The sequence below is a fragment of the Triturus cristatus genome, chromosome 11 (assembly GCF_964204655.1).
Source record: "Triturus cristatus chromosome 11, aTriCri1.1, whole genome shotgun sequence".
Classification (NCBI taxonomy): domain Eukaryota; kingdom Metazoa; phylum Chordata; class Amphibia; order Caudata; family Salamandridae; genus Triturus; species Triturus cristatus.
In genome coordinates, this window is record NC_140594.1 from 183,098,122 (window position 1) to 183,117,967 (window position 19,846).

The 19,846-nt window shown below is 47.7% G+C and overlaps 1 protein-coding gene across 6 annotated transcripts in view; it reads left to right on the plus strand.

The window, feature by feature from the left end:
• MAPKAPK5 (MAPK activated protein kinase 5) overlaps nucleotides 1-19,846 on the plus strand; it is a 480,082-nt gene that overhangs the window by 251,582 nt on the left and 208,654 nt on the right. For all 6 annotated transcript variants that reach the window (XM_085636242.1, XM_085636241.1, XM_085636245.1 and 3 more), the window contains 2 exons: nucleotides 8,036-8,125; nucleotides 8,658-8,753. In XM_085636242.1, coding sequence (XP_085492368.1) covers nucleotides 8,036-8,125; nucleotides 8,658-8,753 — 186 coding nt within the window. The remainder of the gene's footprint in view (nucleotides 1-8,035; nucleotides 8,126-8,657; nucleotides 8,754-19,846) is intronic.

Here is a 19,846-nt window from a genome sequence, read left to right on the forward strand (position 1 = left end):
TAAGGAGATAGGGCGATATTATGTATGCTGATCTGGGGGGCGACCTGGTTTGTGAAATACAACCACCTCAACATGCCTCCAGTCCTACGGGAGGCGGCTCCGATCCACCACTTTATCCACGACTGTTTGGGGAGACATGGTAAAAGGGAAACCATTTCATATATTTATTCATATATTCAAGGACAAAAAAGCACTGTTACATTGAATGTCATGTAACTTGTGTTATACTGTGGACAAGTGCTTGTGAAGGAGTGAACGGTGCTGGTGACACGTGAGGGAGTATATATAGCGGTAAAAGGGCGCAAAAAAAACAAATTATATATACAAAGTGTATTCGTAGTGATGCCCATACAATGAATGCAGTTAGTCCAAGATAATTTAGGTGGGGAGTCACGAGAAAGGTGCCGTAAATTACAACGTGAAAGTTGACAGCGTTTCGGCCTATATACAACGTTAGGCCATCATCAGGACCAGGTTACAGTTAGTTAGGGAACAGTGCTGTAAGGGGAGAATAAAAACACTCAATAGTGGACCAAGAGAATGGTTTCGAGGAGAAAAGGTAAAGGCCATGATGGCGAAAGAATGAGCCAAAAAGGGATAATTATAACAGACAAGGCTGCACTAATTAATGGGGGTGGGTAGCGCACTAGCAGAAAATTAAACCGTGTCTAGGCTCAGAGGAGACGTGATCAGTTGCAGTGGAGGGCTGACAACTGACCTGGGGGTTCGGAAGAATCAAGACTAGACGTGTTGGGCACTGGAGGAAAGCTCACTGCGTCTGCGGTTATAAGAAGCGGTTGACGTGGGAGCTGGAAGGGAAAGGGAGACGTGAGGGGGAGACAGAGCAAGGAGAACCGGTCTTGAGGTGGTGAAAAGCGGGGAAACTTACTTGGAGCGGATGGATCCCGGAGATGAAGGAGAAGTGATCCTGAGCCTGAAGCTTCAAGGATACATATGTGGGAAGGAAAGAGGGATCAGGGGTGGGGCAGCGCAGTGGCATGGGACAACCGCTGGAGACGTTGGAAACTCAAAACTTACAGGGTGTGTGGTGATTGGCTTGAGCCCCTTGGGGTAAGTGGGTCCAGGATTAAGGGCAATTAACTAGTGTGGTTGGGCGGAGACTGATAGTTGGGAGACCTTCATGGAGCGTCCACTTGAAAAAGTCCGGGGAGGGGAGAGTTGTAATCTTGGTGCAGTAATGGATAAAGTGAAGGTACTTGGGTATGGAAGGTATGGCGACTTACTGTGAATTGTAGGATCGCGCCCTGTCGGGGATATCCGGTTTTTCCAGGAAGTGGTCCCGTGGGCAAGGAATCCCTGGTCAGAGGTCAGGAGGGGTGGGGAGAGAATTTGCTGTTGCACCGGTGTGAGTCCGGCAGGTTTAGCCGGGTCGGTAGTGAAGGAGCTAAGGTATTGCGACCCGGCGGTAACGTGTCAGCCTGAAACGTGAACACGGGGTGAAGGGGATCAGAGGTGAAAAAGACTAGACGGGTAACTCGAAGGCAAGGGGGAAGTATAATTCAAGGAGGAAAGGAAAAGTGACGCATGGAATTTATTTTATTTGAACAAAATGATAGTTTATACAGAGAATGGGGTCACACATGTCTATACAGATATGGTCTAGAGAATTGAATTGAGTCCATATTGTAATGTAATTACAATTTAAAGGGCAACTGTACATTAATGATCACAAACTACGATTGTGATAGATAAATTGATAAACAGAAAACAATTGAGGACAAGCTGTAATGTAATTACAATTTAGACCGACAACTGTACCTTGGTGATCTCAGAATCGACAGTTCTGATAGACAATTCAATAAAGTGTGTGCGAACTCCAAATGGAGGGTGAGATGCACGGTGCAAACAACTACATAAAACCATAACAAATTCACAGGAGCATATGAGCATGATAGGTTAGGTCTTACATCATGAGTTGTAGGGATAGTGATGGTAAAGGATGGCTCCAAGGGAAGGAGACGATACACCGGCTTAGCGTTTTACCTGCACGCATTCCCACTGATTTTATGGCCCTCCTGGAAATTGCCCTAAGCAATAACTATTTTCTCTACAGGGATACTTTCTACCCACAGATCAAGGGAGTCTCAATGAGTGCAGGCTTTGCTCCCAACTTTGCCATACTCTACGTACAAAACCTTGAGAAAACCAAAATCTTGACCCCATGAACCCGTATAAAATAAATATCACTTTCTGGCGACGTTGGAGTGGGGTCCCCGTGCCTAATGCGGCCTGGTGAGAGGAACACATACTCTCCTCCCCTTCAAAAATATGTGGCGGGCCCCGTGGCAGAATAATTTTGCCCTAAATACAAAGCAGTTTTAATATATAGAGAATCTATATCTATCTTGCTTTGTAATTAGGCCATAATTTTCAGATGACAAAACATTTTGCCACAATGCTATAGTATTTTCCAACTGTGATTCTTTGTAACTTTATATTTAATGCTATTATGCATATAGGTATTCACAAGTGTTTTGACAGTAGGGTGGTATTACGTCGTCGTTCCTCGCAGAGGTCCATCCTCTGAAGTTAGTAATGATCTATTCGAATGTAGATGGAGATCCTGCAAAAATCCCTGGTCTGTAGTAAGGGGATCAGATAAACTAAAGCTTGAATGGGTAGATTGAGCGGAGACTAATTAGTGGGCAAATAATTTTGCGTTTCTTCCGGACTGTGAGCGCTGCTTTGTTATAGGACAGTGGGACACCTTTTATGAATAAGTTCCATTTCGAGGGAGCACCCCCAACATAAATTTCCATTCCACTGCATTGATTGCTTTGAGTGTCAAGACTGGCAACCACACAGGGAGTCTTTTGGACACATGTATTCATTGGCAGAAAGGTCCTTCTAACATTCCAAGAATTATTCCTCCTCCCCCTATTAAGAGTGTGCATAATTTTTAGACCGCATCCCTCCATAGTCTCCCAAAGAATTTACCTACATTTAATAAGAGTGGGTGGTGTCAATCACACAGAAGCAGATCCTTTCCTTTTTTGGGAAGTACCACATTGAGGATTTCCCTCATGGTGTATGGTAATTGTCTATTATCATAAGCTTTATTAAGCATTTCCATTAGCAAGGACAGTAGTTGATTTCTGTCAAGTTTATAAAGTTGCACTGGTAGCCTGCTTCCATCCATAGTCTTTTCTGGATTCAGTTGTGCGGATGCCAATCTTATGTCTCCTTCTGTAATGGAGCTGTTCAAAATCAGCTAGCAGGGATTTCTAAATGTGTAAAATCGGTGTATCTAATACCTTTAAATACCTCTTGATAATTCACAGACCAGTCATCTATCTGTTTCTGATCTATCTATGTGTTGTCATGCTTGTCACATATAGCTAAGAGACTTATAGCTTTTCTCTCTATTCTCTGTCCATGCAATTCATCTTGAAATGTTATCTCCCCTCGCTCCCCCTTTACATTGTGCCTCCATATGCATCCTGTAATTGGGTTTCCCGAAGAATTCAGATGCTACCATTCTTGGTGCTCAATAAAAGGCCCATCTCCGTTCCCTACAATAAAATATGTCCTGGGTCTCAAGTTGTGCTCCTATATATAAAAAACCTTATTGTGCTGCTGCTTTCCCCTCCCACCCACCCTCTGTCTGTGCTGCTGCTTTCCCTCCCACCCGCCCTCTGTCTGTGCTGCTGCTTTCCCTCCCACCCGCTCTCTGTCTGTGCTGCTGCTTTCCCTCCCACCCGCCCTCTGTCTGTGCTGCTGCTTTCCCTCCCACCCGCCCTCTGTCTGTGCTGCTGCTTTCCCTCCCACCCGCCCTCTGTCTGTGCTGCTGCTTTCCCTCCCACCCGCCCTCTGTCTGTGCTGCTGCTTTCCCTCCCACCCGCCCTCTGTCTGTGCTGCTGCTTTCCCTCCCACCCGCCCTCTGTCTGTGCTGCTGCTTTCCCTCCCTCCCACCCGCCCTCTGTGCTGCTGCTTTCCCACCCACCCGCCCTCTGCCTGTGCTGCTGCTTTCCCTCCCACCCACCCTCTGTGCTGCTGCTTTCCCTCCCACCCACCCTCTGTGCTGCTGCTTTCCCTCCCACCCACCCTCTGTGCTGCTGCTTTCCCTCCCACCCACCCTCTGTGCTGCTGCTTTCCCTCCCACCCACCCTCTGTGCTGCTGCTTTCCCTCCCACCCACCCTCTGTGCTGCTGCTTTCCCTCTCAGCCTCTGGCATGCTGATTTCCCACCCACCCGCCCTCGGTGCTGCTGATTTCCCACCCACCCCCCTCTGTGCTGCTGATTACCACAGATTTCCCACACACCCGCCCTCTGTGCTGCTGATTACCACAGATTTCCCACACACCTGCCCTCTGTGCTGCTGATTACCACAGATTTCCCACACACCTGCCCTCTGTGCTGCTGATAACCACAGATTTCCTACCCACCCGCCCTCTGTGCTGCTGATTTCCCACCCACCCTCTGTGCTGCTGATTTCCCACCCACCCGCCCTCTGTGCTGCTGATTTCCCACACACCCGCCCTCTGTGCTGCTGATTTCCCACACACCCGCCCTCTGTGCTGCTGATCACCACAGATTTCCTACCCACCCGCCCTCTGTGCTGCTGATTAACACAGATTTCCCACACACCCGCCCTCTGCTGCTGATTAACACAGATTTCCCACACACCCGCCCTCTGTGCTGCTGATTTACCACCCACCCGCCCTCTGTGCTGCTGATTTACCACCCACCCGCCCTCTGTGCTGCTGATTTACCACCCACCCGCCCTCTGTGCTGCTGATTTCCCACACACCCGCCCTCTGTGCTGCTGATTATCACAGATTTCCCACACACCTGCCCTCTGTGCTGCTGATAACCATAGACTTCCTACCCACCCGCCCTCTGTCTGTGCTGCTGATTTATCTGTGCTGCTGATTTCCCACCCACCCGCCCTCTGTGCTGCTGATTTCCCACCCACCCGCCCTCTGTGCTGCTGATTTATCTGTGCTGCTGATTTCCCACCCGCCCGCCCTCTGTGCTGCTGATTTCCCACCCGCCCGCCCTCTGTGCTGCTGATTTCCCACCCGCCCGCCCTCTGTGCTGCTGATTTCCCACCCGCCCGCCCTCTGTGCTGCTGATTTCCCACCCGCCCGCCCTCTGTGCTGCTGATTTCCCACCCGCCCGCCCTCTGTGCTGCTGATTTCCCACCCGCCCGCCCTCTGTGCTGCTGATTTCCCACCCGCCCGCCCTCTGTGCTGCTGATTTCCCACCCGCCCGCCCTCTGTGCTGCTGATTTCCCACCCGCCCGCCCTCTGTGCTGCTGATTTCCCACCCACCCGCCCTCTCGGTGCTGCTGATTTCCCACCCACCCGCCCTCTCGGTGCTGCTGATTTCCCACCCACCCGCCCTCTCGGTGCTGCTGATTTCCCACCCACCCGCCCTCTCGGTGCTGCTGATTTCCCACCCACCCGCCCTCTCGGTGCTGCTGATTTCCCACCCGCCCTCTCGGTGCTGCTGATTTCCCACCCGCCCTCTCGGTGCTGCTGATTTCCCACCCGCCCTCTCGGTGCTGCTGATTTCCCACCCACCCGCCCGGTGCTGCTGATTTCCCACCCACCCGCCCTCTCTGTGCTGCTGATTTCCCACCCACCCGCCCTCTCTGGGCTGCTGATTTCCCACCCACCCGCCCTCTGTCTGGGCTGCTGATTTCCCACCCACCCGCCCTCTGTCTGGGCTGCTGATTTCCCACCCACCCGCCCTCTGTCTGGGCTGCTGATTTCCCACCCACCCGCCCTCTGTCTGGGCTGCTGATTTCCCACCCACCCGCCCTCTGTCTGGGCTGCTGATTTCCCACCCACCCGCCCTCTGTCTGGGCTGCTGATTTCCCACCCACCCGCCCTCTGTCTGGGCTGCTGATTTCCCACCCACCCGCCCTCTGTCTGGGCTGCTGATTTCCCACCCACCCGCCCTCTGTCTGGGCTGCTGATTTCCCACCCACCCGCCCTCTGTCTGGGCTGCTGATTTCCCACCCACCCGCCCTCTGTCTGGGCTGCTGATTTCCCACCCACCCGCCCTCTGTCTGTGCTGCTGATTTCCCACCCACCCCCCCCATGTTGCTGATTTCCCTCCCACCCCCCTGGTTGCTGATTTCCCTCCCACCCCCCACTGTCTGTGCTGCTGATTTTCCCAATCCGTCTGTGCTGCTGCTTTCACACCCACCCGCATGCCCTCTGTCTCTGCTGCTGCTTTCCCTCCTGCCCTCTGTCTCTGCTGCTGCTTTCCCTCCCACATGCTTTGTCTGTGCTGCTGCTTTCCATCCCTCCCACCCGCCCTCTGTCCTGCTGATTATTCTGCCCCACCCACCTGCCCTCTGTCCTGCTGATTACCCACCTGCCCTCTGTCCTGCTGATTACCCACCCGCCCTCTGTCCTGCTGATTACCCACCCGCCCTCTGTCCTGCTGATTACCCACCCGCCCTCTGTCCTGCTGATTACCCACCCGCCCTCTGTCCTGCTGATTACCCACCCGCCCTCTGTCCTGCTGATTACCCACCCGCCCTCTGTCCTGCTGATTACCCACCCGCCCTCTGTCCTGCTGATTACCCACCCGCCCTCTGTCCTGCTGATTACCCACCCGCCCTCTGTCCTGCTGATTACCCACCCGCCCTCTGTCCTGCTGATTACCCACCCGCCCTCTGTCCTGCTGATTACCCACCCGCCCTCTGTCCTGCTGATTACCCACCCGCCCTCTGTCCTGCTGATTACCCACCGCCCTCTGTCTTGCTGATTACCCACCCGCCCTCTGTCTTGCTGATTACCCACCCGCCCTCGGTCTTGCTGATTAAGCCCACCCACCCTCTCTGTGCTGCTGATTTTACTGCCTGTGCTGCTGATTTCCCAGCCACCCGCCCTCTGCCTGTGCTGCTAATTTCCCACCCGCCCCCCTCTGCCTGTGCTGCTGATTTCGCACCCGCCCCCTCTGCCTGTGCTGCTGATTTCCCTCCCACCCAGCCACCCACCCTCTGTCTGTTGCAGATTTAACCCACCCTCTGTCTGTTGCTGATTTCCCTACCCTGTTGCTAATTTCCCTCCCACCCTCTGTGAAGAGCTCTGTGAAAAGAAGTCTACTCAATGGACCATATTGACTCTCTCCCACCCGCTATCAACTTTGATTGGAAAATTAGTGACGCTTTGCAGAAATTTTGCAGAATGCCTAAGAGCCTTAGCTAATGGAGTAGACCGGAGGGCAGTGCCCTGCATCAGATGAAAAGTGGAAAGAACTTTGGGAATAAAACATTGCCCATGCACAACCTTGCTGGATAAAACTTAACGAAACACTGCCCTGATTCTTCCAGCCCTTTTCCTCATAAAATACTGTCTAGATGAGATACTTTTAACAGTGAGAAACGTAAAAGGACTATTGGGCTACAGAGAATTGTTAGAAGAGAATAAGTGCAAATCCCAGGTTAGGACAAGGGAGTGACATGAATTTTTAACACAGTTAATCAGATGTGATGCCAATGACTCGATTTGAGTTCTCACTCGCTCTCTCCCTGAAAGGCCTTGCTCTGATGTTGGCACTTCTAGGAAAATCCCACTTCTCTCCCTTAATGTATGGTCTTTGGCAGGAAAATTTCTGTTTTTTCTGTTCAGCGTTTTCTCTTGGTTTTTTTGTACTTTATATTGCAGAAACATTGATTAGTGGTATTAGGGTGATTTTTAGTTTTAAGTTAATTGTTATGCTGTTGTTTACTTGGTAGACTTCACATTACGCTATGGACTCCCAACAAGCTGCTAATGTCTTAGAACCTACATTACAAATAGGTTACTAATTATTATGCCTTTGAGTGATATATATTTTTACGTTTTTTTAAAAATTACTTGCATATAAAAGGGAAACCACCTGAAAAACGTTTACAGATTTCTTGTTGTGGTCATTTGCCTGTATGTTTTAGGCTGAAACATTTGTTTTTGAAAAATGTTAACAATACTATCGATCATACCCATCCTCTGTGCCTCTTTGCTCTCAGTAGCCTATAAATTGTTCTACACAAGATGACCTATGCTTTCTTTTTCAGATTGCTTCAGCTTTGAAGCACTGCCATTGTTTAAACATCGCCCACAGGGACTTGAAGCCTGAGAATCTTCTCTTTAAGGACAATTCTTTGGTAAGATTGGGCCTGTTTCACTTTTATGTTTCCTTATGGTTCATTTCGGGGACTGACATTTGGCCCATTGGAGGTTTAAAGATATCCCCGAAAAAGATCGAAGTGAATACTTCAATCATTTCTGCAAGAAATAGTTTGGAGCACATGCTGAGTGCGGTAAAACCAAGTTCAAGACGACCTGTTGTATCTGTTTTAGAAGGCCATATAACATGAGCTTGGCATTAGAATATTGTGGAATATCTGGGTGCTTTCTGGACTGACCATGAGTAGAGACAGAAATGACAATATTACTTGAAATACTTGAGCATAGTTTGCATTGAAAAGAATAACTTAAATGCCACTGGGAGGGACTATGATTCTGATTAAGACTTTCTTTTTAGAAAACATCCTCAGTAAATCTGTCCTGTGGCAAAACAACAGAAATTGTACCCTAGAATAAGACTTTACATGTTTGGACCCTTAGAGCTGCTACTGCACATAGCAACAAAAAACGTAATTTTAAATAAATCACTTTAAACATTTTGCTTTCCAGGAAGCTCCAGTGAAATTGTGTGATTTTGGCTTTGCCAAAATCGACCAAGGTGACCTGATGACTCCACAGTTCACGCCATACTATGTAGCACCTCAGGTAATGTAGCAGCATGTGGGGTATGTATATAATACCTATTGTTAATGCTTGAGCTGTGATTGTTTGACGTCTAAAAGAAAACTAAAATGTTTTTAAATGTCTTATATAATCTAACTTGGTTTGCAGTAGAGTTTTATATTTTTTTAAAGTATGTAAGCTTGGAGTTGGTTCATAGCTTGTGTGACCCACACATCCCTAAAAGAAAATAATCGATATGAAGACCAAATTATTTATTTAGGTTCCTTGTACCAGCCTTTAGCCTATTTCTAAGTGCTCCAAGTTCTGACAGATGTCGTTGATGAATTAGGAATGGAAATAATTTGCCCATGATCATGCAGTAGTGTTTTTGGTGAAATCTGATTAGAACCCTGGTACTTTGCTATTGCAACTCTTTCAGATGGTTCTATGTAGAAGTGATGAGTTTGAACCATATTCTCATGCAACTCAGAGGCAATGATTATAGCCTACACAGCTTTAGAGGAGGGAGTTGCCACCAGCAGTTTGAAACGATTGGTGTCCACAAGAGGACCTTTGGAGGAAAGGGTGCCTTTTCCTTCGACCACAATATAATCTGCTAGGCAGGATAGCCTTGCACTCTTCTTATAAGTGATAAGAGCAAATAATTGCCCAAAGCATTTTGAGAAAGTTCTTGTTTAGATTTCAAGGTTTTGAGGTTGGACGAGAAAGCAATGAGATAACTAATAGAATACTGCCTCACGCCAAACATTGTCACTCTATAGGTAGGGGTGACCCTGTTGCTAAGTTTGGGGTGATAAATGGTATACATTTTTCCTGGCCCTGCTACCTAGTATGGGAGTATCAGATGTCAAGAAACCTTAAATACTAACCCAATACATCTAAAACAATAATAGGATACAGTACATAAAAAAAACACTTTTGAAATGGTCTTCCTTCAGCCTCTGGTAGCACCATACAACATAAAAGTTACACCGTATGTTAAATATGAGGCAGTCATTTGCAAGTCTGATTAGTTGGGTGTACCCAATACGATTAAAAGTAGCATGCAGGAAGACCCATTGTGTCTTAGAAAATTGAAAAACATTCAGGTGAATTATATAAATCTAACTAAGCTTAAAGTTAACCACATTTTAAATAAGAATTGGCCTAGCCATTAAGTCTCTCCTTACACAGGTGTTGCCCTACATTTTATCAGTGCTTTTTTAGCAATGCTGTTCAACATTGGCAAAAAGGGAAAAAATGCTTGTTTGATGATGTAGAACAGCATCCCTCCCGCCCTCCCCAAAGAAAGCATGGTCATGTATAAGAGAGTGTGCGTCCTCACCTATGCACACAGTGTCATGCTGTAGTGAGCATTTAGTTTTAATTCACGTTTCCAAAATAGTGGATGCCATCTTGGAGCAGTAAATGGGATGAGATGTTATGATGGGGGGTTATGGTATCAATAAAAGGAAAATACCCCAAAAAACTAGTGGGGCAGAGATAGCGGGGGGAAGCCACAGATGTCGGGGGTTGAAGGAGTCAACACTGAGCACCCAGGAAGTGGCAATTTGAGTGGGGAAGCAGCACCTGAGGGAGCTGGCAGGAAAACACATGCACTCCCATGGAGTGCTGAAAGAAAAACAAGAAAGTACTTTCCTGAATGTATAAGGTTGAAGAATGCAAGTCATCCAGTCAAAATGATGGTAAAGAAGCTGGGCTCCAAGTGATGGGCAACCACAAGAAGTGAAACGAAAGTTTTAGATCAAGAAATAAGGAAATGTGATTGACAAGAGAGCCATACGATGGTATCTGATAGAGACATCTAGCTGCAGATTCCTTACCTTTGAACTTCCAGGCGTCAGGCTGGCTCCAGAAGATTTTTCTTAGTAGTACCCCTGCGCGCCGGTAGATGGCATCGGTCGATTCCACGTGATGGCGTGTTAGTGACGTCTGTGTCGTCAATATAACCGCCACTCCTGTGTCCTGACGTCAGATTTTTTCTTTCCACACCATCAGTGCCGATCTGTTCAAGAGTTACCCCTTGTAATTTTTTGACAGACTTTTATCGACTTTTTGTCGACTTTGTCAGTGTTAGGAAGTCCTGTCATGCAAGAAGACTTCGGGGTTCAAACCGCGCGGTTTCGGGTCACCGCGCCATGTCTGTCACAGACCCCCATTTAGTTTGTCTTTGGTGCCTGGAGCGTGACCACAACTCAAAGTTGTGCTCCGACTGCCAGGCTATAGCGCCGAAGGCTTTGAGGGAACAGTCCCTAAAGCTTCTCGTGGCCCGGCGTCCTGCACTGCAGAGGTCGCCTCGTCGGTCTCAATCCCGGTTCAGGTCTGTCGAGAGGAAGGTCTGAGTACCGTTCCGGTAAATCAAAATCCTCTTCGTAGAAATCATGTAAGAGGCACCACAAGAAGTCGAAGTGTCCAACTTCACCTGCCGGTGTCGCGACGCCGCGGTGGAACCACGGCGTTCAAGGCCCTGCTCCACGGAGTGGATGCCTGGGTCGGCTCTGCGTTTCCCTCCCTTTTCGTGGCCAGAAGTGACCTCCACACAGCTGAAGGAATTTTATGACACCATGCGCCATGTTTGGGTGGCCTGACCCTGCCGGCATGCCTTGGGGCCCCGCATGCTCAGAGGACGGAGGGGTCCCCGTGGTTCTCAACCCGGCGGCTCTGGCCCCAGCGCCACAGCCTCCGAGTGGACCTGTTCCTGGGTCCAGACTGACGCCGGTCACACCGCCACATCGACCTTCCCCGGCATCACGTCCGACACTGAGGTCCTCTGCGTCACCGGTGCAAGCCGGCTGCACCTCCCTGATCCTCACTCGTGATGACATGGAGCTGTTCGGGCATCCTTTAATGCAGAGACAAGCGCCGGCTGAGCCGTACGGCTCCATGTCGTTCACCATGCCCTATTCTGAAGGGTTAGGGATGGAGGAAGAGGATTGGGAGGGGGTGCAGGATTCCTTAGAATTCCCGCACCAACAGGATCTGGACTGGTACGAAGAACTGTGTGAAGCCAGTGGCCTGTACATCTCCCCAGACTCTGGTATGCTTTCCCCTCCTAAAGTGGCTACGGAGGAGGGAGCATCTTTTGCCATGGTGGTGCGAAGGGCTGCGGAGTTCCTTGACCAGCATCTTCCTACAGTGGCGGTCAATGTTAATGTTTTGGCAGAGGTCCTGCAGAATGGGCTCTCGAGTTCGGGACCCCTGCTGCCCTTCAATGAGGCCTTAACAGACATCCTTCTGAGGACTTGGTCCAAATCCAGCACAGGGACTCCCGTGAACAGGACCATCGCCTGCCGCAATTGCCCTGCACAGGGTGGCCCACTTTTCCAGACCACCCACCCCACCCCTCGAAGCTTGGTAGTCTGAGCTTCCACCTCATGTGGCACATTCCCTTCCGCACCCCCAGACGGGTAATCCTTGAGACTGGAGAACTTCGGCAAGAACCTTTTTTCTTCCACCAGTCTGACATTGCGGTCGGTGAACACCACGTGCCTGTTGGGCCGTTATTTCCATTCCATATGGAATATGGTAGCCCAGGTGGTGCCCAGAGTCTAGGAGGACCGGGCTCTATTCTCCCAAGCGGGAGGGACGCAACTAAGTTCGCCATCAGATGTGGCTTAGACACTACGGACTCGCTAGGTAAATCGATTTCTTCGACGGTGGCCATTCGTCGCCGCGCCTGGTGAAGAACGTCTGTTTTTTCAGGGGACATGCTAACCTCAATGACATGCCCTTTGATGGCTTCCGTCTCTTCGAAGACAAGGCGGATGCTGCCCTAGAGCGCTTTAAAAACTCGCGGGCCGCGGCCAAGTCTTTGGGCTTCACCACCGCTCCCTGGGCTTCATCCACCGTTTGCTCCTTTTGTGGTTATGGAAGGGGCTACCAGTCACGCAAACCCTATTCCGACCAGAGGGCCCCGTAAGTTCAGGAACCTCTGCGGGGCTGTTAGCGCGGATCCTCGTGGGTCGGGAAATCTTAAGTCAAGCCAAGCCATCATCCCCTCCACCGCAAAACCTATCTAGTCCGATCCCCCAGGGTCACTCTCGGACAATCTGTGGCAGAATATACCATCATCTCCACCACTGGCAAAACATTACATCGGACAGGTGAGTGTAGCAAATAGTCCAAAGGAGGTACTCCCTCCCCTTCGAGACTGCCCCTCCCTCTATGCCTCTAGTGTACAATCGGCTGACGGAGAATCACCTTGCTTTGCTCTGCGAGAAAGTCACGACTCTTGGCCAAGGGAGCTATAGAGGGCATTCCCGAGCACAAAGTAGGCAGTGGTTGCTATACCCGCTACTTTCTGGTCCCAAAGAAGGAAGGAGGCCTTTGTTATATCCTAGACCTAGACCTTATATCCTAGACCTAGACCTCAGAACCCTCAACTACTTCCTCACAAAGGAGAAATTGAAGATGCTCATCCTTGCTTAGGTCCTTTCTGCCTTGGACCCAGGAGACTGGATAGTAGCGCTGGACTTGCACGATGCCTATTTTCATATTCCCATCCTGCCTGCCCATCATCGCTACCTGCTGTTCACAGTGGACCACGAGAACTTTCAATTTGCAGTGCTCCCTTTGGCCTCACCAGCGCCCCTTGGGTGTTCCCAAAGGTGATGGCAGTGGACGCAGCTCATCTGCGGAGATCAGGGGTTCCAGTCTTCCCCTATCTCGACGACTGGTTGTTGAACGTGGGTTCGCCACAAGCAGTTGTCTCCCACCTCCGGGCTACAGTGAATCTCCTGCATTTGCTGGTGTTCACTATCAACATGCGGAGGTCACACCTGACTCCCTCTCGGATGCTTCTTTTCATTCGGGCGATTCTGGACATGGTGCGGTTTCGGGCCTATCCTCCCAAATTGCGAGTCTGAGATATTCAGGCCATGATACAGATTTTTCAGCCTTTCTCTTGGATTCCCATGAGCAATACTCTGAGGCTGTTGGGCCTCATGGCCTCCTGCATCCTGCTAGTAACCCATGCACAGTGGCACTTGCGTGCTCTGCAGAGGGACCTGAAGTTTCAATGGGCACAGCATCGAGGAAATCTCACCGACCTTGATCAGATTTCAGAGGGCACTGCGAAAGACATGCAGTGGTGGCTAACGGACCGCGATTGGTTCAAGGACAGACCCCCTCTCCCTTCCCCTCCCATATCTCACAATAGTGATAGATGTGTCCTTTTGGGATGGGATGGCCATCTGGGGAGGTGGAGATCAGAGGACTCTGGTCTCCGGCGGAAGCCAAGCTCCATATCTGTTGGAGCTTTGGGCGATCGGCTAGCACTGAAAGCCTTTTTGCCATCAATAAAGGGAAGGATCGTACAGGTGTTAACAGACAACACTACCGCCATGTCTTACTGCAACAAACAGGGCAGAGTGGGGTCGGGACCCTTTGTCAAGAGGCCCTGCGTCTCTGGACTTTTCTGGAACAGGGCATTTCCCTGGTGGTTCAACAGCTGGTTGGGTGTCTGAACACCAGGGTGGACGAGCTCAGCCAAAGGATGCCTTGTGGATCACGAATGGCGTCTGCAGGTGGCACAAGGTCTCTTTTAGCAGTGAGGAGAGCCTTTGGTTAGATCTGTTCGCCTCTGAAGGGAAAGCGCAATGTGAGCTGTTCTGTGCGTTGGAGTTTCCTAGGTGGCTCTCGCTCAGCGACGCGAGTGGAGCTCAGACCTTCTAAACGCCTTTCCGCTCATACCACTCCTGTCCAGAGTGCTCAAGAAGATCAGGAACGACCGGGCACGAGTTATTCTTGTAGCTCCAGACTGGGGACAGAGAGTTTGGTATCCCAGGCTTTTAGACATGAGCATCGATCCTTCGGTCAGGCTGCCTCTTCAGTAGGGTCTCCTGTCACAGCAGCGGAGGGGGAGCTCCATCCGAACCTGTCCCATGTCCGCCTCCTTGTATGGAGATTGAGCGGCAACAGTTGACAGTCTTTGACCTCCAGCCTGAAATCCGTGAGGTTATCTTGGCAGCCAGGCGTCCCTCCTCAAAATCGGTATACACCTGCCGATGGAACAAATTTTGTAAATATTGTACAGATCGGTCTATTGACCCCCTATCTGCTCCCTTATTTGAAGTTCTCTTGTTTATGCTTTCTTTGGCCCAGCAGGCCTCTGCTCTGGGCACATTGAAGGGCTACCATTCGGCCTTTCATCTTCTCTCCGGCTACCTGATGAGCCCTCTCTGTTCAAATCCTCTCTGATGCAGAGATTTTTGAAGGGGTTAACCCATTTGTTTCCTCCTTCACCTTTGATCATGCCACATTGGGACCTTAATTTGGTTCTCACTTTTCTGATGTGTGCACCATTTGAGCCGCTGCTTAACAGTCCTCTCCGGTTGCTTACCATCAAGACAGCTTTTTTTGGTGGCATAATCTTTGCCAGGAGGGTAGTGAACTGCAGGCACTATCTTCACAGCCTCCTTACCAGATGGTCTTTCCGGACAAAGTAGTACGCCGGACTAAGGCATCCTTTTCGCCTAAGGTGGTAAGACCCTTCCATCTGGGACAGTCGATTTCCCTGCCCACCTTCTATGCCCCCTTGCAACCTTCCATGGCAGAAGAGCGTCTCCATTGTCTGGACCCAAAAAGAGTGTTGTCGTTCTACCTTGATCGAACCTAAGAGTTCCGGGTGGATGACGAACTCTTTATAGGATATGTGGGTGCAAAGAAGGGCCGTGCTGTCCAGAAGAAGACTATATCCCGATGGGTCATTCGCTGTATAAAAATGTGTTGCGTCTTAGCGAAGAAGGATCCCCCTAAAGAGCTTTAGGCCCATTCCACCAGGGCAAAGGCGGCCACCACCGCTCTCCAGCGTGGCGTTCCCGTCACAGACACTACTGCCTGGAATCTCAGATTTGCAGAGAAGGCCAGTTTGGTTGCTCTGATTTACAGGATTTTCTGGTCAAAACCGTTCCACAGTCCCTCCTCCGGGAGGCTTTTGCTTGGGTATCTGTTCAAAGGTAAAGAATCTGCGGCTAGATGTCTCTATCAGATGGACAAGTTACTTACCTTCGGTAGCGCCGTATCTAGTAGAGACGTGATCTAGCTGCAGATTCCTTACCGACTCACACATCCCCCCCCCACACTGCGGAATTGGTTTTAATTGTCGCGGATGTGCCTCTCGAGGGCCCTAGCTATTCATTTTTTAACACACCATGGTCAGTTACTTCATGGCTTCGCACTTCTGGTGTGGTAAATCGTGAAAAGTACTGACGTCAGGGCACCGAAGTGGCGGTTATATTGATGCCGCGGAGGTCACAACGACCATGAACATGACGCCGACTATGTCACACGGAGTCGATCAGCGCAATCTACCAGCGCGCAGGGAAAGATCAACCTGGATCGAGCCTGATGCCTGGAAGTTCAAAGGTAAGTTATCTGTGGCTAGATCATGTCTCTACCAGATAAGGCGTTACCGAAGGTAAGTAATTTATCCATTCAGTAGGCTATCCCAAATATCACTGTAAGTATTGGTACTGTCACTCCTTAGGTGAGATCTAACAGGAAACTTCTGCAGAATTTGCTCTATTCGCAGGCTAAAAGATCTTGTCATAATTACTTGGTGATCAGTATTCTAATTGGTCTCAATGTTTTATTGTGCATGAGAGGCTAAGCCAGGTCTCAAATGCCTCTTTGGGCAGTTCCGGTTTAACCTACTTCCAGTGCTGGGTCACATTGGAACGTTTCATAAGGTTTGTGGAAAAGCGTTACATAACGTTGGTGGAAACTATTGAGATTGATAACTGGGGTAAAATGCTTTCATATGAGATTTTTATTCTCTGTGGTGAGGGATGAGGACATACCTTTTAAATGGTGAGGTGTGCTTTTTAATACAGTTTACATTTAGGTTCACCTTATTATCATTGTTGAGTGTCAAAAGAGACCATGACTTATAAGAGATGGTTTTCCCTTCCAACCTCAGCAGTGATAACCAGTAGCATATTACAGCCAACACATTTGCATCAGTTGTGCCATACAGTAGAAGTTATAAACAAAGCTATTTAACCACAACACGCTAGAGATTAAATCTGGGAAGTGATATAAAATCTCAATTAAGTGGTCTTTAAAGTGTTCTATCTGTCACTGTCATCCTTTAAGTCATCATGTCGTGGAATCTGATTGGCAGCAGTGTGTTTTCAGGTTATTCTATGTAATGAAATATATATATGTGTGTTTGAGGCATATGAGCTGCAGATTACACACTGTGCATAGATCGCCATCTGGTGTTGGGCCAGGATGTTTGCAGTTGTTTTTTTCTTGGAAAGTCTTTGGAAGTCACAAGGTATGCGACTCCTCCTTTGGATCATATTGCGCATGGGCTTCGTCTCCATCCTCAGATTGTTTTTTTCCGCCATCGGGCTCGGATGTGTTCTTCGTACTCCAGTTCGGAACCGTTCCAGTTTTCCCATTCGGCGCGCAATCCTTCCCCGTTCGGTATTGTCTCGATCGCGTTCTCCACACTCAACGCAACTCAACGATCGAAGTCTTCGATTCCGGTCGTCGAAGAAGGCCTTCGGGCCTACCTCGGCCTCCTGTCCTGGCTGATGGAAAGAACGCAGCCCACTATGAGGGTATTTAACAAACTCTAGAGGGTTGAATAGCCTATTAGCCCGTAGTATATTTTAGATATAGAAATATCGAGTTTTATAATCAGTCAATATTTACTTGTATATATTGCCAGTGGCCAATGAGTGAGGTGTCAGCCTTTGCATATCTTAGAGCCATTAGGAGTGGAGTGGCAATAATAATAGTCCCTAGGGACCATCTTACTGAAATAAATCCGTTAAGCAATTGATATATGTCTGCAATTTTAAAAGTAAATCTGTGCACAGATGGTTATATGGGCGTGCATACCATTGTAGTATTTCGATGTATGCGAGTTGCGTTTAGCAAAGGTGAAATATGGCAGAGTCATCGCATAGTCTAAATTTTAAAAGTGCATGCTATTCCCGGGTGTTTAAGAATAGAGCCAGCGATAATGGGTAATACTAACGGAATGCTTTTAGAAAGGGTAAAAAGTTGGTAGCACCAGTGCGCAGTCTAAAACCCTCAGGTTGTGGGTTCTTACCACTTCCGGGACCTCAATAGGAGAGCCAGCATTGCTAGGAAACGCGGATCACATGGAAACCGAAATATAAATCAATAATTATTCCTAGACCAATACGAATGGAATGCGCTTAGACTTGGTAAAACGAGGTATAGTCAGCGCTTTGGTAAATATCACTTGGCAGTGGGTTTTTTTTACCACTTCCGGGTCAACAGAAGGAGAGACAGCACCGATAGGAATAGCGGACAATACACAAGCCAAATAGTTAATGAGCAATTATCTCTAGACCAATCATAGCGCCTATCAGGGTATTTAAAACAGGCTTCTTTCCCATGATCCACTGACATCGTACGGACGCGAGAAGACGAATACAGCATTCCGGACGTTTTTCCCATTCTTGAAGGTGAGCAAAGAAGGAGTCAGAGGAACTCGATGGTAGCGTAGGAATTTGTAAATACTTCTTTTTAAAAGCAAGGAGTTTATTGATATATATATTTTTATACTTTCCTTTTTAACAGTTTATGAACCCAAGAGAATGAGGGGATAAGTATCGGTTGACTCCCTGAAAGAAGGTGCTGAGTCCCTATAAGAAAAGAGAAAACACTCTTTCTTTCATCCTACCCTTAACACAAGGGTACGATAGGATGCCGTTAGTCTATTTAATATAGGAATTACGCTAGTTTATAAAGGCGTGTGTAAAAACTACCGATGTGTTTCTGTAATTATTGCAGGCTTACCTGAGCGTATAACTATTTTGTTTAATACAAGACATTGAAATAGACGCAGGACTGGGAAATTCCTTCTATAATCACTAACGATCCAGAATTATCATTGAAAGGTACAAACGACTTCCAGCTATTATGAATATCTTAAAGCCTTAAGAGACAGGCCTTCCTAATGGTATCATCTTTATTGTTGTCTCCTCAGGTCATTTATGGTAGGAAACAAGTATATACCAAGGTTGATTATAATAGAAAAATAAAAGCCACGACGGCAAATACAGGTGAGATATAATTTAACATCTTAAAAAAAATGGGACTAAAATCACACTGAAAGACAGATCGTGGAATATTAATAACCTAACGGCAGAAACAAGAAAAAATTCTTCCTATGGACACAATAATATTTAGAAAAGACGCACAAATTAGAACATAGAGATAGTTTGTGGCACATCGATAAATCTAAGGCAGGTGTTATTATGCTATCCTATGCATATAATCATATAGAGAAAAGATGAGCAAATCAAAAATAAGAGGCACAATGTATCCCCATGTACATAATGATAGAGAGATAAGACTGCCCATTATCATTATAAGGAGGATCACTATAGAAACTATATATCTATGCCCCATGGCCCAGTGCAAAGTAAGGATAAGGAAGAACAATAAGAATAAGAGCTTATAAAGCCGGGTAGGATCCACCAATATAGGGAGTAATATGATATGTGCAAAAAAATAATAGAAAAAGCTATAGGATGATATATATATATGTATTAGATTAGATAGAAAAAATACAATGTTAATTGGTGGTATGATTATCTTTGGTCTTTTTATGTGTGTATAATGGAGATGTTTCTATATCTGTTTACAATACAGGTTAGCTGTAATAATCTATCAAGTGCCTAACAGAGACCCGAATTACTAGTCTTGATAAAGATGGAACAATAATTCAATACCATCGAAACGCGTCGACGCCCTTTGTTTTTGTGTGGCAGAATCTGTGGAAACACTTTGTCCTGTAGATTAAATAATAGAACTCATCCAGGTTTAGTGTATATATCTTTCCGTGTGATCTGTCAAATTGATGACAAATTGTAATGTCTTTAGATATAGGTTTTTTCTCTGTTAAAATTGTGCTATAATGTAATGTTGTATTGTTTTTATACCACTGATGTATGATTTTAATGAATTAAATTTTGTTTTAAAGAGTACTGTTCAATGTGATGAGCTTTTTAACAGATAAATGCAATAACATACATATGATTTAATGGTTGATTGTGAGAACAAGAATTTTTTCCTTTTTTTATCAAATATAGGATGTATATGACGTAACATGTATAGATAAGATTGTT